We start from the raw sequence: 25540 nt of genomic DNA, 5'->3' as shown, positions 1-25540 counted from the left end.
TAAATTAGAGATGGATCAAGTACACAATGGTTGCAAAAAAGGAAGCGCACTCGAATAAAATTGTAACAAATATTCAACTTGAAATAATTTAAATCACATGAAACAAAGTCTTTCTACGAACACATATTATTTTTGACACTTTATCAAACATATCTAACATTCGAAAAGAATTGTCCGCCTTTTCAAGTTCTTCTTTCAAAATTGAAAATATAAATAAAAAACATTGCACATTAATTAAACATTGATTGAACATATTGGAAGGGACGAATAGTTTTTTTTTTGTAATTTGCTTCTAGACATTATACAAATATAAATTAATAGATTATATCTGTATATCTCTGTATCATCTCAGTGCAATCTAACCGAGATTTGGAAAACATCAATTCACGTTTACAAGTTTTTTAATACACCTTGCCATTTATTGAACTAGAAGATTAATAAAAACTGGAACAATTTTCGTATCATTCCAACAAATTCTTCAACTATTAAATCCAGTTTCTTTAAAGGAAGATTTCGGATTTTTTTTTAATATAATTTATGTACAAATTAATGTTTTGAATGATGTTAGGCCTGTGTTTCAATTGAAAAAGTGGTCTTTTTCAAGCATAATTTTATAACCCCAAAGTAAATTTGTGAAAACTTCTCAAATGAAGCCAACAGGTATATTATTTGTTAGCATTAGCTGATGTTCAGATCGTATCTTCTAGAATATTGCTGGTTGTATTCTAAAACCAAAGATATGCAGTTTAGTATGACCGTTGGTTAGTAACAACCATTTACATTCATTATTCAATGCATTTTTATCCAATTAATTAAGTGACTAGAATTGTCAGATTCCTTACTGCAGGTCTTTTGATCTGTCCGGACACTTTTTTTCATCAATCTTAACTCACCTCCAGGAAACAGTAAAATAGTGCTGAAAGTTGCGTTAAAATAAATATGGCAGTTTTCCATACATTCGTTTGATATGTTTGAGCCTTTGATTTTGCCCCTTGTTAGAGGACTTCCGTATTTGATTTTCTTCTTTTTAAAAAACGCCCCCCACCCCACCCCACCCAAAGTTGTCGGTCATACCTAAGGTTAACCCCTTTAACCCCTTTAATTCACAAAATGTCAAATTTAAAAGTATCTGAATATTTTTTTTTTAAATTGCACTGCATGAATGCAATAAATAGCCCTGATCTTATAATGCTGTGTGTATGATTAGTTATTTTTTAAACATATCATCATTCCTTCTTGTTATGCAAATGTACCACCGGCAGGACCCACTGCTGCTCCAGCTGCAACACACTTTACAACTACACCTATAATGAAACCAACCACAACTACACCAATAATAACACCCACTGCTATTGCTACAGTTGAAGTACTTGAATCACTATCATCAGCAGCTGAAAATATGGAAAAAGTTTCGTGCAATAATAGTATTTTAAATATGTTATGACATCATTACTGGCGTTCATCAGTAATAGTAATAGTAATGTTTATAACTCATAAAATTATTAACGATTCTAATAAAAAAAATGAAAAAATACACTGGTGATATTTCGACCTGATTTCATACAACGCCTTAGTTAAGTTATTTTTATCACTGGCTTAGTATATTTCTAGGATTTTGATTGGTTAACGCACGTCGTTACAAAACCCATAGCCCCTGAGCGTTGCTAACCCATATCCCGGACGTTGCTACCCATTACATCGGGGGAAATTCACGTGCGTTCCTTACTTCCATGGTTGTTACTTATGAAATATCGAACTCTGTAGATTATTCATGATGTCTGTATAATTAGATACTTAATACACTAACGATTTTATCTTATTGTGTCGATTATTTGCACTCATTTTAATAAATGCATCACTATTTTGCCACATTGTCAATGAATGGGACTACTGACCTAGCTATGCAAATGACCCATGTTGACGTCACACCGTCTATGATGTAACTCTTACAACTTTGAGCGCCAAATTCGACCTATTTCACTTTCTCTGTCTTTAGATTAAAAACGTCTTATATTTGTCTACCTGTAGGGTTCTACCACAAGTTAGTACCCTACACCCCGTTAAAAATATGTCAAAATCCCAAAAATTTAAAAAACGTTACTTTCACGGTAAACTTTGTGGTCGGATTTCTCTAAAAATTGCCAGATTTAGACTAAGACCCGGGATAAATTCGTTATCTACGTTCATATTCGTAGATATGGCTATTTCAATACCCTGAAGTATCTTAGAACACCATGAGGCGCAGCTTTGTGAAATCATGTTTTGACAGCCCAGTCCGTGAAATATTAAGAACATTTCTACAAATACGAACACTAAACATTTCAATGAGAACTAGTTGGTTTGGTGCGTAAATACTATTAAAACTAGTTTGTTTTTCCACGTTTAGAACACGCGTCTTATGTAGACGAAACGCGCGTCTGGCGTATTGAATTTTAATCCTGGTACCTTTGATAACTATTTATCCATCAAAAAATATGTACTTGTTTTTCTTAGTCTGACAGCTAATCATTGAAAATATAAAAACTAACAAGGAAGACGGCTCTTGGTTTGACAGCATGTATAATCAACAGAACGTTTAAAGGTAGGATAAGTAGGAAATTGCACTGCACGCTATGTCGTTCAATGATAATATTCTTTCACTCAAACACATTGTAAATAGTTATCAAAGGTACAAGGATTATAATTTAATGCGCCAGACGCGCGTTTTGTCTACGTAAGACTCGTCAGTCGACGCTAAGATCAAAATAGTAAAGCCAAACTAGCCCGAAGTTGAAGAGCATTGATGACCCAAAATATGTCTGTCTCATTTGTCATCTAGCTATAAAGGAATTGACGGATAATTTGTCCATAAACATGCATCATGGTACTAATAACTATAGAAGTATTCGTGTTTTTCTACATTTTCCCTCACTCTGACATGTAAATTATCTAACTCACGAAACAAAAAGTTATAACAAGGCAATTACAAAAATCGCATACACGATATAACTACCGGAACTTTAAAATGCATATTTAAAAATACTATCAAGTTATATCCAAATACCTTGTACATGCACACGCACAAAAGCCTAATGAAAATTAATATATTTCCATGTATAGGTAGAGGAATACTTGGACAAGAGTTTTAATCCTCTTTGTCGTTTTTTTGACGTGGTCGTATTCTACTGTTATACCTCTAAATAACTTTTTTGTCGTTTCAACACTCTTAGTTAATATCCAAATTTTATTACATTCACACCAATGCGAAGAACCCAAATTCCAAGACAGAATAGCACTGTCTGTTCTTGAATTATGCCCGTTTTTCACTCAGGAAATTTCAATTGTTTTCGTTACTGGACTGTTACTAAAGTTTATCTAATCATAATTTTATAAAATTAATTCACAATGATAAGAAACACACACGTATACCGAGTTAAAATGTGTGTTTTGAATTATGCCACTTTTAACTAAGAAAATTGCAAAGCTTGAGATGGGGGATCCGATCTGTCAGACATATTCGTCCTTTGATTACTTTTACTGGTTATATTTTTTTCGATGTTTGTATATCAGAACAGACCAATGTCTTTATGATGTTTTTACCTGCACTCGTCAGTTTTTGGTTATTAAACAAATAGGACATTAACAACTATTTAAAATCAGACATTATGAAAACAACAAGACGATCTATGTCTTAAACACGAATATATGAACCAGATTAATCCCTCTGATCACGTAATGAGGTACTACCACGACATATCGAACAATATTTGACACGGCCTTACTTCTCATCATACATTATGATTAGAAGAAATGAGGAGCTATCATATGTTATGATCAGCAGTTCAGCATTAATTACTTACATGTTTAATTCGTCGTTTTCAACATAAAAAGTTGCCTGTACCAACTGACAGATATTATCCAAACGTTTGATGTGTTTCAGTTTTTGATATTCCCATTTGATTGGATACTTTCTCTTTTGAATTTTTTTTTAGTTCGGTATTTTTGTGATTTTACCTTTTGCACGTCTCTTATAATGTACAAAATAGATTAATGCATAGTAATCATAAAAGAATATTAAGGTTCAGTATATTCTTGTCTTTCTCGGCACTTTGTCATTATGTAACAGTCCAAAAATTGAGATTGATAGTATAATATGTACTTACATGTCTGACAGCTTGTCCCTGAATAACCATCAGGGCACTCACAACTGTAGGAATAAACGTTATTTGTACAGGTCCCGTTGTTCTGACATGGTGTTGATATACATTGGTCTATATCTAAAAAATGAAATATCTGCTAAATGAACCGAACAAACTAGACAGTCAAACACTTATAACATATCGCACCTGGTGACATACAAAGATAATTTGCACCTTTTGTACATATTGTTTTTTTCTCAACACAAATTACTGGCCTGGTGTTCTTTTTTATATTTAAATGCAGGATAATTATAAAAACAATCATGTTAAACACATATTGCTATTAAAATTATCTTTGAACGTGGACATATTTTTTTTAATGTGCTATTACATATATTCGATGGTCTAACCTGTGATTGAAAATCATGATTTGTTTTGTATATACATTGTTCTATGTGAACGAAACCATCGTTTGAAAGCAAATAAGAAATTGAACATTACTACATCAGGAAATCCTTAACAATAAAAGTCCAATTCGAATTTAAAATTCGAATTTCAAGTTTTGTTTTTTTACAATAAACCATTATAAAAAATGGTGGCATGAGTGCCAATGAGACAACTCTCGCTCTAAGTCACAGTTTGTTAACTTAACAATTGTAGGTCAAAGTACGATCGTCAACACAGAGCCTAGGTTCATACCGAACATTAAGCTATAGAGGGATAAAAAAATGGACTAGTGTAAAAACATCCAAATAGTAGAAACAACGACATGAAGACTGTTTGTTATCATTTTGTTATATGGTTGTATTTGGATTGAGGCTTTATTCACGACCCTTGAGATTTAATTTAGACTTGCATTTTAAAATTGTCAATTGTATATGCATATATGTGTATGTGTTCTTTCGTGAGTGAGAGTGTGTATTTATACCTTAAAGTAGTTCCAACTTACTAGGAAGAGGATCTGTTGCAGTTCCGTAAAATGTCATCGACCAAGAACTGACAGTAACTGAAATATATTGAATAAAAATACTATAGGAAAATCGTTCAAGTGGCATTTTAAAGGTTGACTGCGATGTAAACATACACATTCCTTGTCGGTAGACTATGCTAAGACTAAATGATCATCATTCGAAAAAGATAAAAGAAGTTACCCAATCAATCTCAAGAATGATTTGTTTAGATATAGGAAGATGTGGTATGTGTGACAAATAACAATTTATAAAAGTAAACAATTATAGGTCAATGTACGGCCTTCAACACGGAGTTTTGGGTCACACAGAACAACAAGCTATAAAGGGCACCACGAATACTAGTGTAAAACCATTCAAACGAGAAAACCAACGGTCTGATCTATATAAAAAAACGAGAAACAAGAAACACGTATAAATTACATAATTTGTTTTTAACATAACATTCATTCTAAAACTCCGCGTCAATTTGTATTTTTAACAATATTCTTCGTTTGTAGCCAATACCAACATACTTGCTACTGAACTAATGATATCCTCGGGAACATATAGTCCACTTTCAGATGTACCGACCCTTAGGTCTTAAGAACATTAATGTACTTATTGTATTGCAAAAGTTTGTAGTATAGTATAGTGAGATTTACAAATGCTACCGTATGTAAGTTTGAAACAGCGAAAGATTTTAATCAGACAGAGGATATCAAAGGGGCATTCGATTGGTATAATTCGGAGAGAAAACAACTATTCTGCAATGGCAAAATACGATAAATTATAAATTGTATCAAGTCGATAAAACCCAGTATGCTATAGAAAACTATTGTCACAAATTTCTGATAACGGGAAGGGCCCAAATGTTGAATCCTTCGTGTTACAATGTAATATTGATATATACTACCCGTTTCCAGAGACGCATTTTAATTTTAATTTAAAGCATTGCTTGCTATTTGAAGAACATTATTTTGTCAACGCTACTGGATTTTCAGGACAACATACAGAGGAAGATACTAATAGTTAAGGTTGTGTAGAATCAGTCTTGATAAGTATGAGCTTTTAAAAGAAATGTACCCAAAGATTAAATGTTTTACTGCAACTTTTATGCCATTATTTAACCTGTATTTTTTCTGATCCATTCCATCATCTATGTGTATTTGTATTGACCTTTTATATTATGGTAGGCATTTTTTTTTATTTTATTTTATTATTTGAATGATACACTATGTTTGTTTATGTTTTGGTCTTTGATTTGTTTTAATTCCCATGCTGAATGAACAGCGCCTTAGAGTATTTTTTTTTTATATAGGGCGCTCTATACACTTTCATTATTATTATTATTATCTATGAACATGATGAACATTTAGGAAATAGTTTCAATCAAAGGTTTTTATTTTCCTTATTGACATCGATAGCGATCCTTAAAAATCATTTGTTTATGGCTGACTATGCGATATTGGTTTTGATCATTGTCGAGGGCCGTTTGGTGATCTTTCGTTGTTAACATTCATGTTATTTGGTCTTTGGTGGATAATTGTCTCATTGGGAATCATATTCCATCTTTTTATATGTGAATCTTCTTCATTGATTAATTTTAATAGCTGAGGTTAAATGACCCGAATACTTTTATTCTTGATAAATGACTCGATTTCTCATATCCTTGTTAAATGATTCGATAACTAATATTCTATTTAATTGCCCCATTAATACATTCTTGTTTATGTCGACCCAACTGTTCATATTCTTATTAGATGAACCGATTAATTATATTCACGTTATGAATATCGACATAAATTTTGATTATAATTTGTGCAAAATAAATGTTTACTTTCAAGACTTTATTACACCATTCATTTTTATACTGTATTTTTTTGTGTCTTATAATATGCTGTTACATCGTTTTATATTTATATTTTCTTGTTAACACCATTTGCATATTGTGGTATTCTTGCTTGTCAACACAGTGTTCCTCAATAATGTAATGCAGCCATTGCGGGATAAAACAAAATTTGGAGATCAATCACGTGAAAATCAACTTAATATAACAAAAAAATACCGTTTCGTATTTAAACAAAAACAATCACAATAACTCACCGACTGAGTTGCCGCCGTATGATCTAAACTTCAAGGTCCATTGTCCAATGGGACTTTCCCTCCAAAAATGAACTGACATAAATGTCCATGATAATGAACCAGCTGAGGAAAAATACATCGCGTCATCATATCTATAGTGCATTAAATGACTTTCTGTTCCTGAAGGTGATACTAGGTTAAATACAGTCACACCTCGGTATTGAGTGTAAGAGAAAGATATATCAATTGTAACATGTTCTAAATACGATATTGAGGAACAGTCAGAACTTGAGATAGATTTACTGTCTGTTCTGAATGATGAACCACCCGATGTTGATCTGTAAAAACAATAATATTAGGCATTTTATGTGTCTTTAGCTGTATTTGGCAAAACTTTTGGTCCTCAATGCTCTTCAACTTCGTACTTTGTTTGGCCTTTTTTTTTTTTTTTTTTAATTTTTTGGGATTCGAGCGTCACTGATGAGTCTTTTGTAGACGAAACGCGCGTCTGGCGTATAAATTTAGTCCTGGTATCTATGATGAGTTTATTTAATGTGAATAATTTGATTAAAATGAAAAACAAAAATTCATTAAACCAACTGACAAAACTTAAAGTAGTGCAAGCAACAGTGACTAACGTTCCCTTGTAAATCAATATTTTTATCGGTCAATCGAATAGAAGAAAAAAATTTAAAAAATCAGCATAGAGAAGGTTGGCGAAGTATTGAAACAGTTTTATCTGTGTTGCATAGTTCTCTCATTGGGTATTACATTGTATCACCACAACTTTCATTTTATGCATATATTACATATTTGCGATACATGGTAAATACTTTAAAACATTCATGGGATTTGAATATTGAGAATTGCAAGATGAACGAGAGAAAACGTGTATCGTAAGAGTGGTAAAAGGCATACTGGTCAGGCTTTAGAAAAAAACACCTTTTTACCATAATTGTTAGAGGTGAGGGAGATATAACAAATATCACTATAGTTGTATACAGGTACGACATAGAAAACATACTGCCATAGCTAACTGCAAACATTCGAATGACAAAAAAACCAAACAGAAGGGAAATATCCACTGCTATTACCTCACAATTCAAGAAATATAAAAACTAGAAACTGTAATCACATTGTCCCGACCTGAACTTTGATACCAAGTGGACATGCATAACTTATTAGTCAATATAAACAATAGCACAACAGAAAGAAAATTAAAGTTGCCAAAAGACAACAAGTTCACAAATCACAACATAGACAACTATTGCATGAGCAAGACGAATATAATAGCGATCTAGTGTGCATAGAACGGTGCACATATCCTGATTCCTTATTGTAATCGGTCGTGTTGCTCTAATGACTTAGTGATTACACAAGCCTAATTATATTATGCAGCAATCAAGGGAAAGCTGACAGAACTATGGTTACCAAAGTAGGTAAACAACCGTTGTCATCTGTGAAAACAGATATTTTACAACGAACTACCACCTTTTAACTGAGTCCTATTTCAAGAACGATTTTTACTTAACTCCTTGGAACTTATGGTCCTTATTTGAAGAAACCCATAATCAAGGAAATCATGCCATTAAACATTAGATCTAGAATAAAGTATCAACAAACCTGCGACATGTTTACTCCATATAGAAGCGCTGCTTTGTTGTAGTCGCACGGAAAAGAAAAGTCACTTCTTAGTTAGATGAAATCCTTGTTCTAGGGCGGGACAAGATAGGGGAACGTCAGTTATTGCATGGGCTAAATTACGTATAGTTTTAACTGTCGGTACGTGATTGGAGAATTGGGTGATACGTCACATGTTATGAACTGTTTAAATGGTAGACGTCAAGTACCAAACTTAAAAAGATTACCAACAAAAGCTCAAATCAGTTCTGAAGATTCTAGTAATGCAACTAAGAGCTATGAAACTTTTACGGAGCATGGGATATCGTTGTATTTCAATAACTATCCAATAGATGTGACCTGTTATAAATCATACGTCACAAAATCACAGAGATCAATTCAATTTAGTAATGATAGTGTTGTAATTCCGAACTATAATTTAACTTCACGTCACCTAAAACCTCAACAACAGTCTTTCCTGTTATCGGAAGAGCGAAACATGGCACATAGCGCTTACGGATATCTAAGTATCATCACGCAAATGGAATGTGAATTTTCATTTACTTTGAAAAACGAACCACAAAGATGTATTATTTCAATAAAATATATTTTCAAATTTTTACTTAAAATCTAATTCTCCGTTCACACTAGTGGAAGTATGAATAAATCAAAATTTAAAATGCTTGCAAATCCTTAAAGTCACTATATAGATGTTTTCCAACTGGTTGTGATAATTATGAATCATAACTAATATAACCAATGAAGTCAATGGTAACGTAACGTCACGGTTATTAGTCTGTAACAATACACAAAAGAGACGTTACCATGCACTACATCAGATGCGTATTTATTCTTTGTTTGTTCTTTTTGATAAGCATATTATTTTTCCGTATTTGCATTTCTTCAGTAAATTGCTCGTCCGTTTGTAAAATAAGAAAACATAGTATTTCGGTTTCTTTTAGGTAGCGCATAATTTCATATGTTTTCTAAGGTAACATGTAATCATCGTTATTTCGGGATGTTGGATTATTGCCGATGAAATTTAAATGTTTGGCGTATTGAGTTTCGAACGTTAGCCTTCCTAACAGAAGGAGGTAAATATTTTGACTATCTATATATATTTCAATTATATAAACGGAATATTTTCACTGTTAATGCTTTTGGTTCTTAATTCGGCTCTGATACTAGATCTTATTTTCTGTATCATTTTTTTTTGTGTGCAGATGATCAGGAATTACATACTGTAAATGTGAATTAAACTATCAAAATCTGATACTAGGCTTTGGACACATTTCCAAAAAATATAAACATACTACAGTCATAGATAATTTAAACAAAGACGTCGATTTTTTTTTTCGAACAATTGAACACAATTCAATGTATTTATACTTTTTTTTTTATATAAATATCATAATATTTGTTTCAGGTCACATGTTAACCATTTTAATGGATGTTGTACTTTTTAGATCATTACCCACAAAAGATGTTTTTGTAATTGTAGCAGATTTTTGCAGGTGAATTTATGTTTGGACATTTGTTTATGTAGTAAAGATTTACCCAGATCCAGTGAATGTTGCTGTTGTGCATGTTTGTTGTGTCGGAACATTTGTCCAACTTGCAGCCTGAGTTACCATACCTTCAGCATTCATCAAACCAAACCCAAGCACTTGACTATCTGTATCAGAAAAGAGAGTTACTGATTACACATGTTACAACTTTAGTACATTGTCCAGATATAGATTTAGGATACAATAAGTTAAATCATGTTTACCCATCACTACCGAGTAAAAGGAGGCATAGAGTATAATATCAGCATTGAATATGATATTAGGAACTTATATTTATCTCGGAAGTGTATTTTTTTTACGGTTGCCATTAACCATAACAGCATATGTCTCTTGCGTTAGAAAAGGTTTACCTCATTTATATCTTTCTAATGGAAAGTTTTTATTTCTTACCTGGCTTTAACAATACGTTTTTGTCTTGTTTTTGGTTTATCTATTTTTTTTTAAAGATTAAATAAGGTTTTGATTTTCTAAATCTTTCGCTTATAGCACACATTTGTTATCGAAGATAAGCTCATCAAGGAATTGCTCGTTGGTGCAGTTGTAATGGAATCGTTAATTTGACCAGTAAATGGTGACTAGGTCAACTCTTATATTTTCTATTGGAAAAACAACAGATAGAATGAAAAAAACGGAATGACAATGCACGAAATAAGGAAATACCCAATACGTCAGTTCTTTTCAGTTGAAATTATTTTTAAAAATAAAGGAAAAAAACAAGCACTATAATATGCATGTAACAATCAATTCAATTTACAAAAGCTATGAGTAATGTAATTTAGTAGTTAAAAATTACGAAACTTGACTTTTAAACGTCTCTTAGTCTAAGATTTGAATCTTTATGATAAACATAACAGTCATACTGTGTTATTCAACCATACGAGTATATGTATCTTGGGTACTTGTCCGGCGTTAACTATGATTTATCCTGCAATTAAGTGTCTTAATTTACAGATGCAGCTATACCGATATCGCTATGTTGTATCAGTAAACTATACAAATATCGATGTAAAGCTCCGCCCACTGCTGAACTACGTTTGTGTATTGCTGTTGACGAGTGTTGTATGAACATGTGTGACCTCAGATGTGTATTGCAGTAGCATTCAATTGACCTATTGTTTGACCTTATACGAACTAACGATTACTTTTATACGTTCTCGATGTTTTCAAACATTTCTTTAGAGCAATAAGATTTAAACCAATTTTCTAATAACAGACAAACATGAAAAGCAGTATGTTCTACGACGACAATCATCGATTTCAAAACTTGAATGTGTACATGTGTAACAAAATCAACCATGTCAATTTAAGCATACATGTTAAGTGAATGTCAAGTTCAGTTCAAGGTTCTGAAGCGTAGGACAACACGTACACTTCTGTTTCAGATTGAACAATGTTTTGTTATGTATTTTCACTGTTGGAATTATTTGTTATGTTAACATAGATAATTATTCACCTTGAGGAATGAATTATTGTTTACCATTCGAAATTGGTTTTTTGCAAACACGTCTGCAGCTGAATGTGTGATTTTAATATTACTGCCTGGGCCTCAATGGATTTTAAATCGAAAATAAATGCAGTGTGTCTTTCAAAGCATAAACAATATACAGAGTTAATTGAAGGATAAAGACAATAACTGTTTAGTGTCTTTTAATATCAGCTGTAATTGTACTTGGATCGAAACAGGAAAAATTGCTCGCTAAAGCTCGCATTACACTTGTTTCTTAGCCTCGTACAAATACAGCTGATATTTAAAGACACTAAACAGTTATTGTCTATTTAATCTCAGTTGTTGTCCATTCGTTTAGTGTTATGTTACATTATAGTTCGCTTCTGTGTGTCTTACATTTCGGTGTTGTGTCTCTGTTGTGTCGTAGTTCTCTTATATTTGATACGTTTCCCTCATGTTTAGTTTGTAACCCGGTTTTGTTTTTTCTCTATCGATTTATGAATTTTGAACATCGGTATACTACTGTTGCCTTTATTTGTGATTTGATTTTGCCATTTGATTAGGGACTTTCCGAGTGGAATGCTCATCGGTGTTCAGTATTTTTGTGATTTTATTTTTTATCTTAGTAGATGCCTATTCATAGAATAAATGATTATACGTTAAGATAAACGGTGATATTCAAATCTTGCTAATAATAATAGTCTTAAATTTCTTTACCATGTTAACAGATATACACCAGTAAATAATCAAATGTGAGGGTCTCATTGTGTCATTCAATCCGTACAATTAAGCGATTCTTAGTTCCTTAATTAGCAGATATTAACAATTATAAGTCATTCGTTGAAGTCATATTGTTTCATATATACCATGCAGGTGTTGAAGGCTGGTTACTTTTATAAATTGTTACTTGGATAATGAGTTGTTTCACTGGCACTCATACAACATCTTCCTAGATCTAGGAAATTGATTTCTTGTCTCTCAGAAGACCATTATATGATGATCTAAATGAGTGCAAGTTTCTAAGCCGCTGTTTTTGTATTTTCCATTTTACAACACCGTAATGCAATCTGTGACATGTATTTAAGACAGTACATACATTCTTTTCCCGCTCCATTTGTTGCCCAGCTGGAATATGAATCTGTAAAACCATTTCTGGATGACGTCAAAACAATCATGTGCTGGATATCTCTCCATGTGAGTGCAGAGCTAAAACAGAAATACATATGAAGAGTTCTACATTGATTGTGTGTCAAAAGCATGTAACCTAAAAAAAAGAATTACAGATTAAGTAAAATAAAGGCAACAGTAGTATACCGCTGTTCAAAATTCATAAATCGATAGAGAGAAAAACAAATCCGGGTTACAAATTAAAACTTAGGGAAACGTATCAAATATAAGAGAACTACGACACAACAAAGGTTTATTAAGAAGATAATTGTGAACTTTAAAACGAATTTTGAAGTCTTAAATGGCCTTTTCATAGTCTTCTTTTGCATAATACATTATCCAATTGATATATGTTAAATTGACTCACTTTGCTTGAAGGGCTAACGCAATGATACCAGAAGCTATAGGTGTTGAAAACGAAGTACCCTGCATACGATCACTTGTACATCCGGAAGAAGTTGTAGTTGACGTCTACAGAATGATAAAAATATAGTTAGAGACTTTATGATTAATTTGGTATGCACAACAAGTTACTATATTGCTATTTTCAGAACATGAGTCGGTCAGGAATTATAATGTTATTTCGCAGTAAATATGTGCATTATGTATATGAAAATAGAAGTCCTGCTTCTTTTTGATTCAAAGGCACAATATTTTGAATAAAAACACCCCGATAAAACTGTCCAGAACGATGTTGCTAGTTTATAATAGGATTTTTATAAATTAGTATTGACCATTGAGGACTTTTATTGTAAAGATCATTTAACATATTGGTCAATTTGTTCTTGTTACCAATTTTGAGCATATCTATACCAATATATTATAACTTTTACCAAATATCTGTCGTTGCTACTCCCACCGTAGGTTGCCACTAATGCAGCAGCACAGACTTCGGAGTACCATGCATTCTTTCCTTCTTCTACACTTGTTACGCCTATAGTATAAATGCTATTTGTATATCCGTCTCCATTACAATTATCGGTTGTTTCTCCATTGCCTGCTGCCCATGTATAAATAACACCTTTGCCACCTCTACCCTGTTGATAGAAATAACAAACATAGAAAAACAAAACTCATAGTTTACCCTAGAATAAAAAGAATAAACAATCTTAAGTGTATGAATACATTGAAGACTTGGTATATATAATAAGATATGAAGTACTTTGATGTTATCTTCCAGTAAAATTTAATGTAAAAAATTAGTTTTAACAGTAATGTTTACAAAATTTATTCGTTTTTTACATAAACAAAACTATGATATTGGTCATCAGTATTTACAAACACGAATGATATTTTCATTATCTATGATAATAGTCTTATTGCCGACGATATCTCATTTATTGAGCACGTTTTTATGGTGTTTCAAAAAAAATAAAAAAATTACTGAAACAGATTCAAACTGCAATACATTGCTTTAATAATAGGAACTACGCTGGATCAGTAATTTTTATCAAACTATTTTCGTCAATATTATATATTTTCCCTATATTCAATTATTTTCGATGAAATTTTATTTTCCTTATAACAATTTAATTAAATTTATTTACGGGGTCATGTTCATGTTCCTCTTATATCTATTATGTCAGAAAAGAAGCATAATGGACAACATCGAATATTTTTGAATTCTTTCTTAATATGTTCGATTCCTTTAATAATTGGTTAAATTTTATTTGCAAATGCAACAATTGTGATCGACTGCGGAAACCCTGTTTATTGTGCATACATTAGTAGTTCCTTCTTGAAGGGCGCTTTGAGTGAGTGAACCCGGTCCAGAAAATCCATATCCATCTGTTGGACCCCAGCTGTTTGAATAAATATCTACACCACCATTTAGATAATGAGTAAGTGCCTGTGCTTCTTGCGAATCTGTCAATCCGCTAGTACCGAGAATTCGGACACCTTAAATGGAAGGTAAACTCGTAATATACGGTGGCAATTAAACTGGCCTTAAAACAATTCAATTGTATTTTATATAGCTGAAGATTAGACAGATTAGATTAATGCTTGATGTAAACAATAGTATGCATATATCTAAGCTGAAAATATTGTTGTTGTGACGTCAAATCTAACTGATTATACTATAGAATGCTTTTAGTAATTAGAAAAAAAAACAGACATTGTAAAGATGTAACGAATATTTTTGTACTTAACACTTCAGTGACCAGGTAAACACTATCACTACACCTACTATATGATTAAATTCAAACCGCTCGATTGAACAGTAAAAAAACTTCAGTCAGCTGGGTACTGCAGTTGTTTATCATCTTAATAACGCGTTAAAGTGTTCTGTATTTTTTCGTGGTAATTTACTACTTTTACTGTTAACTCTTAAAAAGTTTATTTTTGTTGTATCAGTTTGACGTGGCGCGGAACTTACACATCGAATCATTTTCTATTTTTTTTTTTTTTTTTTTATGATTTTTATACAACTGTCTTTTTAATTTAATTGTATTAATCGGTAGTATGTTAATGTTGTCATGTTCCAATTGCATATTGAAGGCAATTTTACATTCTTTGAAAGCTATTTTGTGGGTTGTTAAAATAGTTGATATTATTTTAAGTCAGTTTTATAACACATGCAATAGTTATAAAAAGTCATGTTACAACTCATAATTACCAATTAAAGTAGACTCATGTGCTACTCCTACTGTGCATATGTTGTTATCCTTTACTGCAGCTATAAAACCGGCTACTTTCGTACCATGACTACAATAATGTCAGAGCATTAACACTGAGGTAAACAAAAATCATTTTACACATGGTTTTAACGATCAAGTCCATCTTCGAATTTTATTAATCGTACAATTATCTTTGATTGTCAAAGTTACGTAACAACTAATGTCCTACGTGTAACTATTCAGTTTAATATTTGAGTAAATACTAAATGAATTACAAGCCTTGAATCTTCTTAAATCTGTAAAAGTTGAAAATCATATATGGTCTACGAGCTCTGTACATGATGCATTCTTTCTGAGCCTCACATCCCATTCGATTCAAACATGGTGATATTCTCTTTTTCATTTTTATGCAACAATTTTTCATATATTACAAGTATATGTATACGATATTAACATCTAGATTAGATAGCTTATTTGTCCTACCTGTCGTCGGCAGAATCTGGTGTCGGATCATTATCTGTACTCTGATAGTCATAATCGTTAACTGTATCCTGAAATAAAAACACAAAATCACGTTTCTGCAGAAATATTAATTGTTGTTATATATATATTTGGTGTCACGATATCACAGAAGCATGGGTTCGAATCCCGGCGAGGGAAGAACCAAAAATTTGCGAAAGCAAATTTACAGATCTAACATTGTTGGGTTGATGTTTAGACGAGTTATGTTACAGTAAATAGGTGAAATTAGGAATTACATGTAATTACTAAAATTTAGGAATTACTTGTAATTCCCGATACACTTAGTAAATACAAGTAATTCCTAAAACGGCCCAGTAATTACCAGTAATTACTAATTTTAAATTGAATTTTTACACCTATTTACTAACTGTTAAAACAATGTTGTAATATGGTCAGCTGATCAAAAGTTATGGTAATACTAACTAGAAAATTAGCGAGTACTCTTAAAAAGGTGATCAGCCTAAAATGTATCTTTTTGTTGTAGGTGCACTAGCTACGAGAAATAAGAAAAAAACTAAATAGGATTTTTTTTTATTGTTAAATCATTAATAAAAATGATATAATAGTTAAATTATAATTCACTTTTAGCAGCCAATCTGGTTCTATTTTGTTAAATAAGCTGAGGAACATGGTTGATGAGTTGTGCACTTGCAAGTTAATAATTTGACCTCATTGAATACGTATTCATGTGACCTTCAATTCAACCCCTGCTGGAGATGGGTTACTGATGTATTTAGCTATTAAAATTGTAAGGGTTTTACGGAAACCAGTGCCTCGCCTACTTTTTCTGTTAGTTGCAGGCTCAACAAAAATGGGAGAAACAAATCCTCTAGATACTATCTTTTGACTAATACTGTAAGAAGTTTCTGTCCAAATTTCGTAAAAATCCAGGAGGGGTTGTGAAATCTAATAAATGTTTTAAAAACCTTAGCTGCAGAGTGTATGCAATATTAACTGAAAAAATAGTCCATTTATAAGCTATATACGAAAAGGATTTTTTTTTTACAAATATTACTTCTGAATCGATTATCTTAATATGATCATAAAAAAGCTTCTGTCCAAGTTTGGTAGAAATCCAGGATATTTTGGAAAAGTTGTTAAAATTTTAAAAACTTTAACCACAGTGTGAATGTAATGTTACCTGGCATAAAAACTAAGTTCATAATTTCATACAAACTCGAAAAAACTTGAAATTTATCTTATGATCATAAAAAGGCTTCTGTTCAAGTTTGGTAGAAATCAAGGATAATTTAGGTAAGTTATTAAAATTAAAAAAACACAGAGTAAAAATTTGTGGACGCAGCTGATGAAGGAATGTAGGTTGGTTGGCTATGTCTCACTTTTGATTTCTCAATTTTGGATTGTCATTGCCTTGCATGCTGAAAAAGACTTTTAGGGGGTTTCAAAACTTATATAACAACCATTTTCCAGTTTCAATTTACAAACACTAAAGAGTATACACTTTCGATGTGTCTTATATTCCTTAATCCTTAAGTAAGCCCTAAAAATTCCTACACTTTTACCTTCTTATTTGGTATCTTGAATTATGTCTTTAATTTTAAAACAAAAATATCAAGTTAGTAAATAGCTGTAAAAATGACAAAAAAAATCAGTGAATACCAGTAATCACTGAAACAACTAGTAAATACATGTAATTACTAAATTGGCTAGTTATTACAGGTATTTACTGAAATGTTTAGTAATTACGTGTAATTCCTGATTTCACCTATTTACTGTAACATATATATATATATATATACACACACAGACGTGAACCTTTATTAGTGATTGGTGATTTAATGTACAGCTGATAGATTTTTGATCATTTTCAAGACAAGGTCGAACAAAATATCTTTATGGTTTTACAAAACAACAGAATGACTGGTTATTCATAGGCTATTCTTTATCTTTATTTGACTACAAAGTTTTATATACCACATTTGAGTTTAGATCAGTATGGTCGGTCTGTAAACCGTCGTCCAGGACAGCAACTTTTATTCCACTTCCAGAATACCCAGCATTCCAAGCTTCATTGACCTTCATTGAAGGGGATACTGCATCATTCTGTAAAATATTGAATTAAATTAAACCAAATGAATAATGCTGTCGAGTTAATTATTATTTAGGACACGATTATAATCTCAATTGTCTGTTAGTGCGTTCAGCACAACTAATTTAAATATAGATACTATTCGTAAATGTTCCGTTAAATGCAAGATACATAAAGAAAGATGACAGCGAGATAATCAAAAATAATTAGCCTACAGCTAACACAATGACCTACAAAAAAGACAAAAAGACTAAGTGCAAAATCAATACGGCACTGTTACACGTTTATCTGAAGATTTTGTCGTCCTTAAATTGGAAACAAATGTTTACATGTCAATATCATCATTATTGAATACAATAAATGGGATGAGGTCGATAGTCTTAAAGATTTCTTTATATAAATTGATGAGGTTGAACAAACGAACAGCGTCGATATGTTAAATGGGGAAGTTTTAAATTAAATTTTAATGTTATAATTAACACTGCTATTAAAGCGGGAGTTTTGGCATGCCACATAACCAGGTTCGGCCCACCATTTTGGCATAAAATGCCCTGTACCAAGGCAGGAAAATGGCCATTGTTACATTATAGTTCGTTTCTCTGTGTGTTACGTTTCGGTGTTGTGTCTCTTTTGTGTCGTAGTTCTCTTATATTTGATACGTTTCCCCCAGTTTTAGTTTGTAACCCGGATTTGTTTTTTTCTCTATCGATTTATGAATTTTGAACAGAGGAATACTACTGTTGCCTTTATTAAATGGATTGCATGAGATGGGTTTTAACTATGAAAAGAAGTAAACCATAAAAATAAGGTAGTACATTTTAAATATATTTTATTCATCTGAAATTTCAAAACAGTTTACTTGAAATTGATCCCCGATTTTGTGTTTTTCTTATAGTTAAGCCAGTAAGCAATTAACCTTTCACAATGAAATGTCATCATGTCATAACCATGATAACGGAGTAAGCTCTACAATGAAATGTCATCATATCATAATCATGATAACGGAGTAAGCTCTACAATGAAATGTCATCATGTCATAACCATGATAACGGAGTAAGCTCTACAATGAAATGTCATCATGTCATAACCATGATAACGGAGTAAGCTCTACAATGAAATGTCATCATGTCATAATCATGATAATGGAGTAAGCTCTACAATGAAATGTCATCATGTCATAATCATGATAACGGAGTAAGCTCTACAATTATTTATCTTACCAAGTGCCACAGATTAGACCATTGTGTGTCTGCTGTCTTCGGTACTCGGAGGAATCTTTTTTCTTGATTAACAAAGTCCAACTAAAAAGTGAATAATACAGCACTATATATACTTAAACAAGTTCATATCTTATTTTTATTGGTAACAATCAAAAATCTATTAAAGTACAAACAAATATGTCTGACAAGAGTATACTAACATAAGAATAAAGGTCATGATTAACATCGTTATGTAGACGATCTCAATCAGTTAAATTAGTATCGTATCTATTGACATAGATCTATGTTGACACAGTCATACGATTTCATATAATATACTTTGACACGTCGTTCTTTTCATATTTAAAAATATATATTATTCAATATAAACATTACATATATATTTCATTACAATAAGTTATTTTTATTGGCCATCATCGACCTCAAGTCATTCTGAAATTGACATTAATTTCAAAATAAATCATAACATTCTTGATGACACGAGATTCCACAATAAACATGATAAAGTACATAGGCAAATGAAAGAACAACTGTATAGAAATCATGTTTAAATAAAAATCCAACAATCTGATTTGAGTATAGCTAAAATTATAAGCTCCGATGTTACTGGATGCCTTATTGTACTATGAGTTGCTAAAACTTAAAACATAACGTAAATGTAATTAATTGTGTTTAAAATTAAAATACAAAATTCTTTTACAAAATGTTGTATTTTTCTTTGACTATTAAATAGTCTTGATAAAAATTGATGTGTACACTGTTTTGGCTTTTTTTATCTTTAAACATCAACATGTAAAACATAACAACTCTTTTGACTTCTTAAGAGACAAAGATCAAAGAAAAGAGTAAAACAAATTCATTGGACAAATAAGAAAAAAAGAGAAACAACTGCCTTTGACAATTAAAAATACAGAAGTCAAGACCGTAACCAGAGGTCTATAATACAGTTTTTATTTGCGTCATTCATAAAATTAATATACCTCTAAATCAAGTTTTAAGTTCTTAATGTCGGAGTCTTCTGTCTGCTTGCTGGTTTTACGTGTGCGCTGTGTTTCATTTATTTCAAATACAAAGTACTCATGTGTTCCTATATGAAACTATAAAAGAAAACATATGTTCCGTTAAAACTACTCATTGAACAGCATTGTAATTGAAATCCATTTAAATTAAAACCAGCTGGCTATAAAAGAACTATAAACCCACTATTTTCTTTTTAAACAAATTTTCTCCTATTTTTCGGACTTCCTCTTTTTGAATTTACCTTGGACTTTGGTATTTTTTGTAAATCATTGCCTCGTCAGTTTGTCTGTCCGTCTGTTACATTTTCCGTAATACGTCAGATACAGTACGCATTCACGAATTTAAAGAAGAATAGACTTTACATACGGTTGTTACATCCTTGGTTTCAATTATCGTTTGTTTTGCCAAAACGCAGAAAAGAGATTTAAATGAAAATTGTTGGCCTTATAAATGTGAATGTTTTCTAAACTACTGTACTATTAAATTGCACAATGTATAAGTTGATGTATTCCAAATTTCTCATAATCATGCAATTTCATTAAATCAGATAACATGTGTATTGTTATGACATCAATGGTATCCTTACAATGAAGGTCTGTTGTTATTATACTTTAACCCACTTTGTATGAAATAAGACAAAAGAAAACAAGTAATGAAAATTATGAAGACAAGTAATAGGAGAAAAGAACTAAATTTATTATAATTAATGACTAAACTTTTGGGAGATATTCTTATTGTAAAAATCGATTCATGAAAATAAATTTGAATTTTGGCACTATGCACTTCTTGAATAACTTCTCCAATTAAAATTCACAATAATTATCACATGTATAAAGATTCAATTACATAAAGAAATACGTAGTATGGAACAATAAGACAAAAACACATAAAACATGATGTATCGATAGGACACGAACAGGTTTTGTATGGCATTGAATTGTAAATCGTTAGTAGTTTGAGTATTGAAACATTACTGTGTTAACTGTTTTTTCTTTGTCGAATTAAAGCATTTCCCGTCGTTTTGCGTTTTAGCGGAACAGTTTCAACCCTTTTCCAAATTTAATATGAATATTTCCAAATATAAAAAAGAAGATGTGTATCATAGGCAATGAGGCAACTGTCCACAAGAGACAAAAAATGACACAGACATTAACAATTATAGGTCACCGTACGGCCTTCAACAATGTGCAAAGCCCATACCGCATAGTCAGCTATAACAGGCCCCGATATGACAATGTAAAACAATTCAAACGAGAAAAATAACGGCCTTATCTATATAACTAGAGGCTCTCAAGAGCCCGTGTCGCTCACTTTGGTCTACGTGCATATTAAACAAAGGACACAGATGGATTCATGACAAAATTGTGTTTTGGTGATGGTGATATGTTCGTAGATATTGGCCCACCCCTGTGACGCCATATTACTTTACTGACCACTCTTGCTGTTAACAATATATCTATCTATAATGAAAATTGTTAAAAATTGACTATAAGGGCAATAACTCCTTAAGGGGTCAATTGACCATTTTGCTCATCATGACTTATTAGTAAATCATACTTTCTTGTACATTATTGTTCTTTACAGTTCATCTCTATCTATAATAATATTGGAGATGATAACCAAAAACAGCAAAATTTCCTTAAAATTACCAGTTCAGGGGCATCAACCCAACAACCAGTTGTTCGGTTCATCAGAAAATTTCAGGGCAGATAGATCTTGACTTTTTAAACAATTTTACCGTTTGTCAGATTTCCACTTAATGCTCTGGTTTCAGAGTTATAAGCCAAAATCTACATTTTGCCCCTATGTTCTAATTTTAGCCATGGCGGCCATCTTGTTCGGCTGACCGGGTCACCGGACTCATTTTTTTAACTAGATACCCCAACAATGATGTGGCCAAGTTTGGTTAAATTTGGTCCATCAGTTTCAGAGGAGAAGATTTTTGTAAAAGTTAACAGACGACGACGGACGACGGACGCAAAGTGACGAGAAAAGCTCACTTGGCCCTTGCCAGGTGAGCTAAAAAAAATGAACTAAAAACAATTATGTAATACATAATCAAACGACAACCACTGAATTACAGGCTCCTGACTTGGGAGAGACAGGCACATACATAAATAATGTGGCGGAGTTAAACATGTTAAACCTACTTATCGAATTGCATTGCTTTTAACGGAGACGATGGTTACGTATCCGTCTTCTAGAGTTATTATGTATATTATATAATTCTAAATTATACTAGGACGGACATGTATGCGCCTTTATGCAAAGGATTTTCTTTCGTTTTACCTTCAGTAGCAGACATTTACAATGATCATATACAATATTCCTTCAGTTTGAAAGACTTAAGGTAGCACAATACAAAGATTTTTTCACTCCGAACTCAGACAACTTTTAACTGATGTAATTCATTTCATCCTTCTTTATATTTTATAAATGAGGTACCAAAAGAAAGAAGAAAGATTAATCTTTTAACTGTGATAATTTTATTATGACATAATTATTATGTAATTAGTTGCTATATAATGATGTCCACACTTGAATGAATTTAACGTCTTTTTTATTCATAGCATCCCAAAATATTTTATAGACTCTTGTACAACACAGCTTGACCTCCAAAATCGTGTCTCAGATTTCCAAAAACATCAATAGAACAAATTTTATACCCAATTGAATTTACTGGGCTCTTATGAATTGATGTTGCAAACTTCATTGAAGATTTATGAGAGAATGAAATACAATAGGAAAAATCTGAGACACAGTTTTGGAGGTCAAACTGTGTTGTGCAAGAATCTATAAATTATTTTGGAATGCTATGAATAACAAAGAAGCTAAATTCATTCAAGTATGGACATCATTATATGGCAACTAATTACATAACAATTAATTATGTAATAATTATGTCATAATGAAATTATCACAATTTAAAAGATTAATCCTTCTTCTTTCTTTTGGTACCTCATTTATAAAATTTAAAGAAAGTTGAGTGGAATTACATCAGTTTAAAGATGTCTGATTGGGGATGAAAAAATCTTTGTATTGTGCTACCTTAAACGTGAATTCAATTAATATTTATCTGTTAAACCTAGCAATTTTTTTCTTTTTAATTTATCACCATAATGATGACAGCGATTATCACTGTATTGTGGCCACACAATCAGAGTAAGTTTATGATTTAAAGTGATTGTCCCATTATGGAATCAGTCATTGCTAAATCTTAAAATAAATACATTCTCAAACATTATTACTACTTGACTTATTTCTATCGTCTGAAGCATTTTCTGTGTTTGATTTCGTCAATAACCACATAAAAACAAATAACTTAATCCCAAAGAAACGAGAACTTAGAAATTGAAAGGAGGGAGACTCAGGTTACAGTGTATTTAATACATTTATGTTTATGTTTGTATGCAAAACTCCGCTTTATAATACAATATTTCGAAAGTTTGTAAATTGATTTATATGTTATAGTGAATAACTGTAAATTTTATAAATCACTATGGTTACTTCCTAATACATTTTCTGGTGGTTTGGAAAAAAAGTATGTTATATTACAGAAATAGCGAACTCCTATGTAAATCTAAAACGGGTTTAATTGCACAGAACGAAAGGAAACTAGGTGTATATTAAATCAAAATTTACCAGGTTATCGATGTGGTTTTTATTACTTTTCATTTTGTATAAGAAAAATGCATAATATTAATGAATGAGAAGAAGGGATATAAATAGTATATTTTTTAAACATTTATTTTAAACCTCCCCGTTTTGAATTAACAATTGATTTACGGTATTTATTTTTTTCTCTTTTTAATTTTTTTTCTAAGGAATACGCGTTTATTTATGTGATATAAATATTTTTCTTTATTACAATCTTCCTATTTTTACTTTTGATAGTTGGATAGGTGAATCTTAGTTGTTGTCTTACGTGGATCAAACCTGAACGCAGATCATATCTACATCTGTTTCTTGATTAAAACAACCTCCATGTAACAATGAAATATGAATTAAAAAGTAAAACTGCTCCAAAATAAGTTGATGCGTTTTCAGAAAACAACGTACCCTCCTTTGAAATGTATATCCATCATGTTTCTTTGTAAATCTTTCAACAAACTGCACGGAATTGGTTGTGTTTATTACAACTTGACCTGTAAACTCGCCATCAAACACTGGAGCACTGTAATACATTTTTAAACAACATAACATGAAAGGTATTAAATAAACGTGCATGATATATCCTGTGCTAGTTAAGTATAGTGATTTAAATGATCGTTATTGAAGTTTATGATATATATTTTTTATGTATGACTGCGTTTCTTAATATTTGTTAACAAAAAGGAAATACCCAAACAGTGATTTTAAGGACATTGTTCCAATGATAATTTGTCATGCGTATAGATATGAATGAAATGATATACGTCAATGAGATAGTAATCAAAATAAAACAAAAACAAAATAGAAAAAAAGTTTCATATTTATAGGAAAAAGCAAAACTAAAAGAATTATATAAAAACAATTCAAAATCAAGGTATTTAATTAGAATAAATCTAATGTAGACATCACAAAGTTTCTGATATTTCATTTTCACAATGTAGACTATATTAACAAGTTTGCGAAAAAGGAAGATTGATCGTTTCTGATTGGTTATTTTCCTATGGTTTTTGGGGACGGTAATGTTCTTGAGGCCTGCTTATCTCACAGTATGTAATCCCATTGATACTTTGTATAAACGTTTTCTTAAATTTTGTCTATCTAATACATTTGTATTTTAGTAAAAATATTTTTTTTTATTTGTACTTACAATATTGTCTTTTTACAACATCACTTTGCCATATGTGAACAGTGCTGAGAACTCAGTATCTACATCGTCATGATATTGTTCGTTTATATGTTGACAAAAGGGCATGCGTTTCTCAGAAGTCTATAAAGTCTATAAACTAAATCTGTTGGATTCGTTCTGATTGATGCTTTTATTGGAGATCATGATTTATCTAATAAATGTAATTGCATATGAACTAGCTTTCATTTTATGGAGAAGTTGTTTATCGAGCCCACAAATTTAATACAAACCGGGTAAACTGATCGATCCTACAGATAAATTATTCTTAAATTATAGTGTGTGTCTTGTTGTTTTGTTTTGTAAATTGTTTGTTTTAAATGA

At 31.4% G+C, this 25540-nt stretch overlaps 1 protein-coding gene across 1 annotated transcript; it reads right to left on the bottom strand.

The window, feature by feature from the left end:
• Window positions 1-1102: 1102 nt before the first annotated feature.
• Window positions 1103-24645, bottom strand: LOC139515575 (furin-like protease 1). The gene is made up of 15 exons (XM_071305153.1): window positions 24442-24645; window positions 20343-20459; window positions 19363-19443; window positions 18028-18156; window positions 16054-16121; window positions 15570-15658; window positions 14676-14851; window positions 13786-13989; window positions 13320-13423; window positions 12882-12991; window positions 10328-10445; window positions 7172-7488; window positions 5068-5124; window positions 4143-4256; window positions 1103-1391 (listed from the first exon to the last, which is right to left on the bottom strand). Exons 1-15 carry the CDS (start codon window positions 24607-24609, stop codon window positions 1240-1242), a joined length of 2004 nt encoding a protein of 667 aa, XP_071161254.1. The 5' UTR covers window positions 24610-24645; the 3' UTR covers window positions 1103-1239.
• Window positions 24646-25540: the final 895 nt, after the last annotated feature.

This window comes from Mytilus edulis, chromosome 3, assembly GCF_963676685.1.
Source record: "Mytilus edulis chromosome 3, xbMytEdul2.2, whole genome shotgun sequence".
Classification (NCBI taxonomy): Eukaryota; Metazoa; Mollusca; class Bivalvia; order Mytilida; family Mytilidae; genus Mytilus; species Mytilus edulis.
This window is presented reverse-complemented; position numbering and strand designations above follow the sequence as displayed.